The following is an 11650-nucleotide window of genomic DNA, read 5'->3' on the forward strand; positions in this document are numbered from 1 at the left end:
TTTTATTCAATATGGTTTTAAACCCTCCTACCACTCAAGCATACTTTACACAGCTTTCTTAAATTAATATATAATATATAATCTGAATACTTGTTATTGAAGCTCAGTGTGTTCAGTGCAGCTGGAGTTATCACCTGCAGCAGTGCAGTCACTGAGCAGTTCAGCTGAGGGAGGTTTTTGTACGGCCGTGTAGCACTGTGTGCCCACCCAGACACTACTGGGGATGTGTACACTTTGACAGTAGTAATCTCCTGCATCTTCAGGCTGGGCTCCACTGATGGTCAGAGTGAAGTCAGTCCCAGATCCACTGCCACTGAATCGCTCTGGGATCCCAGACTGACGGGTAGTGGCAAGATAGATCAGGAGTTTAGGAGCTTGTCCAGATGTCTGCTGGTACCAGGCTAGTTCTTTGTTATTGTGCACTGCACTGTTGGTTTTACAGTTCACAGTTATTGTTTCTCCTGGGTGAACAGATTTCAGTGATGGAGTTTGAGTCACAGTGTACTGTGCACTGGAATCTAAAAAAAAAAAAAAAAAAATTAAATAATTGTATTTACATAAAACATTAATGAGTTAATACAATTTGTATCTGTATATGTGTTTTTGTGTTGACTGTATTTTGTACACAACCTTTAAAGTCAAGAAAATAACAATTCAAAAGCACATTTCTTACCCTGAGTGCAGATGGCGAGAGCCCAGATGAAGACGGTGATAAAAGTCATTGTTGTTTTGGATTGTGTTGCCATGAAGGGCAGCTCTCAGTCATGAAGTGTTAAACTCACAGGGCTATAAGCACTCCCAGAGCACTGAAGCATGTGCTGCCAATGCAAAGTAGCTCTTCTATGCAAATTGTGCTCATTGGTAAACTAGGTACATGAAGCAAAACTGTGTTATAAACACAGGCCTGGTGTTGTGTGTTCTGACAGAGAAAGATTAGTAGGTTAGTTTGCAGATTCCTGAGACAGTAGGATTAGACAGGGAACATCTATAAAAGGAGTAAATGATGAGACAAATCACCTTAGCCCTTATTGTTTTGACTATTTACAGATTGCAAATTCATCAATGAAATTGACCTCCCTGTAATTGGTAATTGTCTAGAATATAATTTCTGAAGTATTGAAATAGTCTGCCTGACTTCTGTAGTAGTGATTTCTAATTCACATTTCAGTCAGAGAACTGTCACAGCACCATCTAGCACTTCCACTTTTCCCCACTAGATGTCACCATCAACCTTTCTTACCAGTCATCTCCCCCAGCTTCCTTCAAAAATTCCTGAACACCATGTGCACTTGCCAAATTTACCCCTGCTCCCATTTGTCCTGCACCTTCCAACCTGGTTCTCTGCTCCCTATAAAGACCTCTCATCAACGTGAAGTTTTGTCAGTGTTAACTACATCTCCGAGCTGTCTACCCGTGCCTTTATTATTGCCTTGTTCCCTGGATTCCTTGCCTGACCTCCCGACCACGACTTTGGACTTTCCTCTTGACTCGGTTTGCCTGATCACCTGACCCTTGCCTGTGACCATGACCACGTCTTTGCCTTGCCCTTGATTGCCCTGTCCTTCCGGTATCTGACCCATGCCTGTCTGACCACCTCTACCACACACCACAACTGGGTCCCCTGTTCTCGTGCCCCACGGTACTTTACAAAAAGTTTGCTTTTCTAGTTGTGCTCTTTATAATTCATTCATTGTTTCAAAATCTCTCATGAAGGTTTCAGGAACAGAGTAATATACTGTGACTGGAGTGTAAATTTTACATTCAGGTGTTACTGAAGAGTTCTCAGTGGCTCACAAAATACAGGACACTGAATAATACTGTCATTGTTTAGATTTTTGTAAACATGGTTTATAAATGTAGTATTACATCATGAACAGCAATAAAACCCTGGTTCCCTCTTGTTGTCAGTGTTTATAATCGCAGTCTGTGATGAATATTGCTGGTCTATTTCAGTGGTTCTCAATCTGCGGCCCGTCATGCATGGAAGTGCGGCCCACGATATGACACCCACATTTAACACTAGAAGCAGTGAGACGATTTGTTATTTGAATTTGAATTACTCTGTGTTCCTAAATACACTGCGCATACCCGTTCATGACTTTTCCTAACTATATGTATTAAACATGCCTACAGCGTTTTAGCTGCATAAACACACAAATAAATAAGTTATAAACACATTTACAGTGAGGGAAAAAAGTATTTGATCCCCTGCTGATTTTGTACGTTTCCCCACTGACAAAGAAATGATCAGTCTATAATTTTAATGGTAGGTGTATTTTAACAGTGAGAGACAGAATAACAAAAAAAAAATCCAGAAAAACGCATTTCAATTTGATCCCCTATCAATCAGAAAGATTTCTGGCTCCCAGGTGTCTTTTATACAGGTAACGAGCTGAGAATAGGAGCACTCTCTTAAAGGGAGTGCTCCTAATCTCAGCTCGTTACCTGTATAAAAGACACCTGTCCACAGAAGCAATCAATCAATCAGATTCCAAACTCTCCACCATGGCCAAGACCAAAGAGCTGTCCAAGGATGTCAGGGACAAGATTGTAGACCTACACAAGGCTGGAATGGGCTACAAGACCATCGCCAAGCAGCTTGGTGAGAAGGTGACAACAGTTGGTGCGATTATTCGCAAATGGAAGAAACACAAAATAACTGTCAGTCTCCCTCGGTCTGGGGCTCCATGCAAGATCTCACCTCGTGGAGTTTCAATGATCATGAGAACGGTGAGGAATCAGCTCAGAACTACACGGGAGGATCTTGTTAATGATCTCAAGGCAGCTGGGACCATAGTCACCAAGAAAACAATTGGTAACACACTACGCTGTGAAGGACTGAAATCCTGCAGCACCCGCAAGGTCCCCCTGCTCAAGAAAGCACATGTACAGGCCCGTCTGAAGTTTGCCAACGAACATCTGAATGATTCAGAGGAGAACTGGGTGAAAGTGTTGTGGTCAGATGAGACCAAAATCAAGCTCTTTGGCATCAACTCAACTCGCCGTGTTTGGAAGAGGAGGAATGCTGCCTATGACCCCAAGAACACCATCCCCACCATCAAACATGGAGGTGGAAACATTATGCTTTGGGGTTTTTTCTGCTAAGGGGACAGGACAACTGCACCGCATCAAAGGGACGATGGACGGGGCCATGTACCGTCAAATCTTGGGTGAGAACCTCCTTCCCTCAGCCAGGGCATTGAAAATGGGTCATGGATGGGTATTCCAGCATGACAATGACCCAAAACACACAGCCAAGGCAACAAAGGAGTGGCTCAAGAAGAAGCACATTAAGGTCCTGGAGTGGCCTAGCCAGTCTCCAGACCTTAATCCCATAGAAAATCTGTGGAGGGAGCTGAAGGTTCGAGTTGCCAAACGTCAGCCTCGAAACCTTAATGACTTGTAAAACCTGGTGGCCAACTACAAGAAACGTCTGACCTCTGTGATCGCCAACAAGGGTTTTGCCACCAAGTACTAAGTCGAAGGGGTCAAATACTTATTTCCCTCATTAACATACAAATCAATTCATAACTTTTTTGAAATGCGTTTTTGTGGATTTTGTTGTTGTTATTCTGTCTCTCACTGTTAAAATACACCTACCATTAAAATTATAGACTAATCATTTCTTTGTCAGTGGGCAAATGTACAAAATCAGCAGGGGATCAAATACATTTTCCCTCACTGTACATGGTGTTGAAAATTTTTACTTTAGTGTACAATTATTTTTTGATAAAAGTTATTTTTGAACTATAAATGTGGTGAAACATCGTGGACAGAAGCTTTTATTATTAAGTTTGAAAGTGCTTTCCATATTTGGATCAACACACATTAGCGAGCGCACATTTTCTGCGATGTCGCGCATCAAGTCACGCTTCCGCGCACGTCGTACAGATACAGTCGCAGCTTCATTGCGCTGTGACTCCAAACAACATCAGGTGTCCCATTAACAGTGAGTAGCATTATACTCTGTTTAAATGTAATTGTCTATATATCATACTATTAACCACTAATACCATAATACTAAATCCGGTTCATTTGCATTGATGATGTCATATGAAAATTATGTGTGGCCTGTGAGACTTGCACTTGGACCGTAGTGCGTCCAAGTGGAAAAAAAGGTTGAGAACCACTGGTCAATTTCATTCCGATAACAGAAAATGTTCTTTACAGAGCTCAATTGCTGTTTCGCTGGATGTAAAGAATATTTTAATTGTGTGCCTCATGTGCTCATTGTTAAAAGTGGCCTGATGTTAAATGTCAGCTGTAACTCACTTCTCTTTGGCAGTTTATGATGAACACTTCTAGGACAGCTGGACTACAGAAATAATGTTGAAAGTCATACATTATTTCTGTTGTCCAGCTGTCCTAGAAGCCAGTTCATCGCAGGCATGATAATTCAATAATGGAGTTGATCACGGTCCGGGAACAGAGTCTGGGGAAAGTGTGGCTCAGGTGACCTCTAGCGGTGAAAGTGGGAACAGTCAGGGTGTAGGAGTTAGACAGTCCCCCTCTCCCCTTGTGGCCCCCAGACAATTCTCCTGAGGCTGAGAATAGCTGCAGTCGCTACAGCTCTGGGTTTGATTGACATGATAAATGCAACCAAATATTACTTAGTTTAAGTATTTTTTATGATATTCATACTTTCAGAACCCAAACAGAAGAATAGATCATATTTGCTCAACAAGAACAATTTATGAAGGACATACAGTTTGTGAATGTGCTGACAGGCCAGCAGATTAAACTGAACACATGAACATTTGTCTTGAATTGTTTTATATATATATATATATATATATATATATATATATATATATATATATATATATATATATATATATATATAAAAATATATTATATATATATATGTAGCGTTAAGGGGGGGCGTATTTTGATAAGAGCATTCAGAGCCCTTAGCTGGAGCGTTGATCTAAAGAAGACCTCTCCCCCAAAGTTATTAGATTTCCTGTGCTCATCGGCCCATTAACTGTTCTACATCAAAGTGGCAGTCTTGGGAGGATGGCACAGAGAATGGGACATTTGGACATATATGGACATTTTCATTTGTAATGAAATACCAACATTTAACAGTGTATTGGTTTTCAAAATCATGTCAACTTTTACAGAAATAGGAACACCAACAATTTAATATTTTATTCCAATTCATTTTAGATAATATTAATTGATATGGATGAGCTTCTAACAAATTCAACACAGGTAATTTTACTCAGTCTACATTTATATATAAACGTAAAGCAAATTACACTGAAAGAATTGCAGTACTGATGAATGATACTGCATCATTTTTTGTTACATTAAATATTTGTTGTTGAAATGCACACCTTTCATATCCATATTTGCAGATGTTGGTTTTGTTATGAATCCACATACAGTATTGACAATGATGGATAGACATTCATAGTGTTCATATTTTATATTTATCTTATTTAATTAGAGTGTGATTCCACATGTTATTTGAACTTCTATGTTCCATGAAGAATGTAGATGTCTTTTGACCATTTTGGTTTAATGTCACGGTGACATTACTTCATTAATGAATCTGTACCTATGCAAGGACCTCTATGACCCCCCACCCCCCCATGGCCTCCGATGGGTGTAGAGAAGGAAACTGGAAGGAGAAAAACAACCACAGGTTACCAACAAGCCAACGCTCCACTCAGATCAGATCTCTCCCCACAGCCAGTGAACACCTCCCTTTGTTAAGCCTGATCTGTCCAGTGGTCTGGTGCTCTGGGTCATAAACAAACAAATCATCATTGGCTCAGGTGTTTCCCTGGTAATTTCCCTCCCCCGGGGTGTGGGAGGTCTGGTGTGGTGTCTGGCTCTGTCTGCCCCTCTCTATCCACACAAGCCCTGTTGATCAGAGCCCAGTGGCACACAAGCCTTTATCAGAGCTCTGCCACTCCCCACACTGGACCACTGTCTCCCTGTGTCTGACTGACTTGTGGACCTTGCCAAACCAGATTATATCTAGCAAATCTGACAGGCATTCTAGTAGCATCATGTCCCTCTTGTCATTATGACCCCTCTAACCCAATGGCTCCAGTGGGGCAGTAGCAATTCCCCACTATCAGTGAACACAGTATCACAGGAAATAACTGTCTGACTCATGTGAATATTTCCTCATCCATTAATGAACATGATCTGAATGATTACATAGCATTTGAGAAGTAATGACATCACTGAAACAACCATCCCTGTTACACAAACAAACAGGTAATAGTCTTTATTGGGTAGCGCATTAAACTCCTCTGTTCCTCTCATCTGGACAAAGTCTTGTTTTGCCTCCCAAGCAACAATTCTGAGCATTCTGATCTATCCTCTGACTGATTTCCTGTGTTTTTGACCTAAGCCTGACCTTCATTTCTTGTTTCCTGGATTGCCTTGTCTGCCTTGTTTGACCGATCAATTAACCCTCTGTTTGTGACCCTGTAAGATATTCTTCATTAGAATGTATTTCTCTAGAGGAATATCTCTGCCGCTGGTATAGTACAGGAAACAGAGTTATCCCCTTTTGACCTAGCGCCCCACATTCCTAGGGGCCCTGCTAGACCCTAGCTTAACTATGTGTCCAGAGTCCAAAAAGATACCTGTCCTCTTACTGGCTCCTAGCCAAATACCACAAAGAGGCCCAGAAGTTAGGTTTCCTATTGCCATATTGATATATTTATATGGGACAGACAAAGAGAAGGTGGGATATAGTTGGAACAGAAGAACAAGGACAAGAAAAAGAGCAGGAGGAAGAGAGAGAGAGAGAGAGAGAGAGAGAGAGAGAGAGAGAGACCCGCTGCCTGCCTGACCAGACTGACCTAAGCTGCCCTGTGAGGAGAAGAGTAGAATAGGGGTAATATTACTTATAGTCAGTAATGTAATTGAATGATATTAGTTTTCTATTTTTGTCACAAATAAATGATTATTGCACATTTGTGACTTGACTGCATGTTCCCTATAAGAATCTTAAAAGAGAAACCAATTGACCTATGAGTTTTCAGTTCAACTATTTATTTAGATTGACTGAAAAACCAAGCATATACAATTCTCTTACAACCTCGACCCAAACCTTTCACCTCTTCCTGTACTGTCCTTCAGATACCACAATTGGATCCTCACCTCAGTTGGCACCCCCGGAGTACCTGGAACTGACAATGGGCAGTAGTTTATTTACATACCTTTTTTTTCTATACACATTTTTCTACACTTAACTGTAGTTGTGCTGTGTTATATTTCAGCAAAGCTAAGGCATTGCTTCCCTTTATTATTTTACTACTAGAACACACAGTCCCAATTATTCAACACACAGGAGCTCTACACATAATTTCTCCACTGCAGTCATGATGAGTTCAATAAACACACAACAGATTTATCATATGCTCCTTATATCCTTCTAAGCTGTTCTTTGTCTAGGGGGAGTGTTAATCCTAAACTGCTCATCTTGCTCTGTCAGAACACACAGCACCACTTTGCTAAAAATATCTGCTCTACCAAGGAAGACAATTTGCATAGAAGAGCCACTTTGCATGGGCAGCACATGCTTCAGTGCTCTGGGAGTGTTTATAGCCCTGTGAGTTTAACACTTCATGACTGAGAGCTGCCCTTCATGGCAACACAATCCACAACAACAATGACTTTCATAACCATCTTCATCTGGGCTCTCGCCATCTGCACTCAGGGTGAGAATTATTTATATTTTATTATTTCAGTTTTGTATGTATTCATAATATCTAAACAGTGACACATCAAACCCATACACAAAATCAGATTGTTTAAATGTGTATTACATTAATGTATTTGTATTTTTTTATTTCATTTCCAGAATCCAGTGGACAGTACACTGTGACTCAGACTCCATCAGTGAAATCTGTTCACCAAGGAGAGACCATCACTGTGAACTGTAAAGTCAGCAGTGCAGTATATAATAACAACTACCTACACTGGTACCAACAGAAACCTGGAGAAGCTCCTAAACTCCTGATCTATTATGCCACTAACCGTCAGTCTGGGATCCCAGAGCGATTCAGTGGCAGTGGATCTGGGACTGACTTCACTCTGACCATCAGAGGAGTCCAGCCTGAAGATGCAGGAGATTACTACTGTCAGAGTGCACACTTCCCCAGTAGTAGCTGGGTGTTCACACAGTGATACACAGTCGTACAAAAACCTCCCTCAGCTGAACTGCACAGAGACTGCACAGCTGCAGCTGAGACCTACTGGCCTGGTTAGGAGCATATTTCCTTTCATATAATGTTGTATGTATTAATACAGATTTTTAAAATTAGTATCTTAAGCCTTGTTTTCAAAGTCATAGTAATATTGTTCACAGATGTTTATTAAGATTGTATTGACTTCACTGTAATGGATGGAGGGGGAGAAAGGAGCTGACAGGACAGCACGGGAGCACAGCACCTATAAAGTATATTCCTGAAGTGCACCATAGTGGGAATTTCACACCAAAAACAATCTGAAACTGTAATGAGGATGAATTTTACATATATGCTGTTAAAATGGGGTACATTTCATCACCAGCATCAGTTCATCATCAATTTGGATATTCATCAGCACTTTGCATGTTCAGGTACTAACTACACACACGCACTCTACACACACGCACTGTCTCTTTTGATTTAGATTGAATATTCTATAATTACTTACGATTCCAAAACAGAATTTTATGGAATCCTACACTGATGGCAGTTGTAGTCTGTTTTTCAACTGTTTAATTGCACCCATCCCTTAGTTCTAATGTTTTTCAACATTTTATTTTCGCCCCTTTTTATCAATTAATGCATCACTCAGTTGGCTTTTTTACATGGGTGTGTTAAGTCTGGCAGACTTTCTGCAGTCAGTGTGAAGGAAGCTGTATACATGACCTAATATTCTAGTAATACATATTGGGAGGAATACGGAATACGTGCATATGAACCAGCATGTAAACATAATGTGCAATACACCAGCTGAATATTTGTTGTTTGTGGTAACTCAATGTAAGTTTTTTTTTTTTGTATATACAGTACATATATAAAAAAATATATATAAAAATAATAATAACTAGTTGAGGGAGAGATGAGGAGGAGGGTGGTTGTTTAAAAAAGGGAAATAACACAATTATTGACACGTTATATATTACAACATAAAAAAGTGTATACATATTTTATTAAATTGTATTAATCAAAATTTGAAGTTCATCTTTTACTTTTTGCTTTATACAACGTGAAGTGCTTTGAAATGGCTCCGTCTGTCTATTATAGCTGCGTACATCAATGCAGAAAACGTGCTTTTCAACAGGGCTGTTTGTGTTGCATTTAGCAGCCTGACATTGTCTTTATATCATGTGCCAGTGTGGCTGAAGGGAGAGAGGTTCGTTCAGTCCTGTATAAATGCTGAATTGTAATGCCAACAGCAGGCTAAACGCTAACACCAGTAAAGCACATCGCCAGCCTTACACAATGCAAAATATTGAATTCAAAAGGAAAGTTATACATTTGCTGAACTGATCAGAGGACAGGCAGATGAGCTAGATCACCTAAGATTCTTAAATTGTTTATCAAAATGTTTGCATATACATAAACAAGAAAAAAGAAAAGTTAATAATAAAGTTTTCACAATAAATTGTGTAAACTGGTTTATAAATTGGTATGCACATATTTAGGCAGACTTATACAATTATAAAACATAAATAACCAATTATAAAAATAGCATAAAACTGAAATATGAAATAAATATGCAACGAAAGCACTTTGATATGGCTTCGTCTATTACAGCTGTGTATCAATGCAGAAAACACACTTTCAACACTACAGTGCTCTACACTAATACAAAATAATTAGCATTCATGATCAAACAGTTGACTGATCAAGTCATTGATCCAGAGACCTGAGTTTCCAATGTGATCAAGATTGAATTCCACAGGAAAGTTAGAAACTTGCTGAGCCGAACAAGAAAGACAGAGGAGAGCTATATCGGGTGCAAATCTGCCAATAAAATACATAATAATAATAGCTATATATGAATGATGTGTAGAAAATCACTTGTTTCAGTAATCAAACATGATTATAACTCTTTCACAATGACTAATATTATCACAAAGCCCAGATTGTCAGCTATATTACATAAACATAAACTGTGGGTCCCGGTTGAAGGAGAAAGTATTTAAAGTTATTCATTTTGAGGAGTCTACAGCTGAAATGCCATATATGTATTTAATTTAAATGTTTATTAACATACAGGCCTAAGGATATGTGGGAGAAATTCACATTTGTAGAGATATTTACTTTTAAATTGAAAAAGCTGCACAAAAAGCGGCTAATGCAGTTCTGGTGTTAAACTGTTTTGAGTGTTATTGTCTGCTCGTTTTATCTGACCTACTTATTAATTGTATTCTATTGTGTGAATAAACTGGTTGTTAAATACTCCTTATATATATACATATTTCCTTATATACAACATAATTGTGTCAAAATTAAATATATATATATGAAATACATGAATAAAATATGATATAAATAAATACATAGATGAATAAAAAAAGGGTATACATTGAAATATATATATATTTTTGCACAAATTACCCTGGTCTACAAGTCTGTGTGTAATTTGTAACTGAATATGCATTTTGCTGATGAATATGGAATTGGTGATGAACTGTCACTGGTGATGAAAAGTGCGTGATGAAAAGAGCGTTTTGAAAAGATGGGATGCCGTCTTTTGCCAGTTTATCATTCCACTTCCTCTGAGAGGTAATCCATAGGACTGAGATCAGGCCTCTGAGCAAGTCAGGAATTGTTTCCATTACTATTCTTCTCCCTTAAACACTGGATTATGCTCTCAGCTCTGTGCCATTATAGTGTTGGGCTGTGGTGAATGAGGGCCCAGAGTGTGAGCCATCTCTGAGTGACTGTGCTACACTGTGCTCCACAATATCACAATCTGTACTGCTGGTCATAGCAATACAACAATCACAACACCCTGCACACAGCACATGAGCTCTACTACTCCCATTCCTGTCAGAGGGAGGCCTGAGACATGTCTTGGAATCCAGCATGACTGTTCACTATTAATAAATAATACATGCATACCAGAGTTGTAGTACTTGAAACCGGTCTTGAATGGTCTCAGTCCCATCTCTGACTCGACCCTATCTGGACTCGGTCTTGTAATAGGACTCTGCACTGAAGGATTCAATGTCTCGGCAGAGACCGGACCGAGTCCGCAGAACAGGATCTGTCAATATTGCACACAATTTCATTTCCTGTGTCTGCAGTAAAACAAAGCATCTGTATCTGTTAAAATTTAACACAATATATACAACTAATAGAAAAGCAGGTTATTACAAAATAAAATCGTAATACAGTACGTTAAATAATACGCACAATATATCCAGTGCTTCCAAGTTCCTGCTACCTGCAAGTTTGGTAAGCTTGGCCGCCAAATACAAAAAAGATATGCTAACTCAGTGGTTAAAGTGGGGCGGCATGCGTGTGCATATATATATATAGCCTTCTTTTAAAGCAATCTCACTTTCTAAAGATGAGCAAAAACATCACCCAGATGGACAGATGAGTGTGAAGGTGCAGATGTCAGAAGTACAGTACGCTGTCACACAGTACAGGAATCAGCGCCATGTTCATCCATTTCT

The 11650-nt window shown here is 39.4% G+C and overlaps 1 gene segment (V, D, J or C); it reads left to right on the forward strand.

Annotated features, from left to right (window-relative positions):
• The first annotated feature begins 7575 nt into the window (after window positions 1-7575).
• On the forward strand, window positions 7576-8296 carry LOC136766420 (Ig kappa chain V region K29-213-like). The segment is given in 2 exon segments: window positions 7576-7688; window positions 7832-8296. Coding segments are annotated over 2 exon segments (399 nt in total).
• The last annotated feature ends 3354 nt before the right edge of the window (window positions 8297-11650 follow it).

The sequence above is a fragment of the Amia ocellicauda genome, chromosome 13, assembly GCF_036373705.1.
Source record: "Amia ocellicauda isolate fAmiCal2 chromosome 13, fAmiCal2.hap1, whole genome shotgun sequence".
Taxonomy (NCBI): Eukaryota; Metazoa; Chordata; class Actinopteri; order Amiiformes; family Amiidae; genus Amia; species Amia ocellicauda.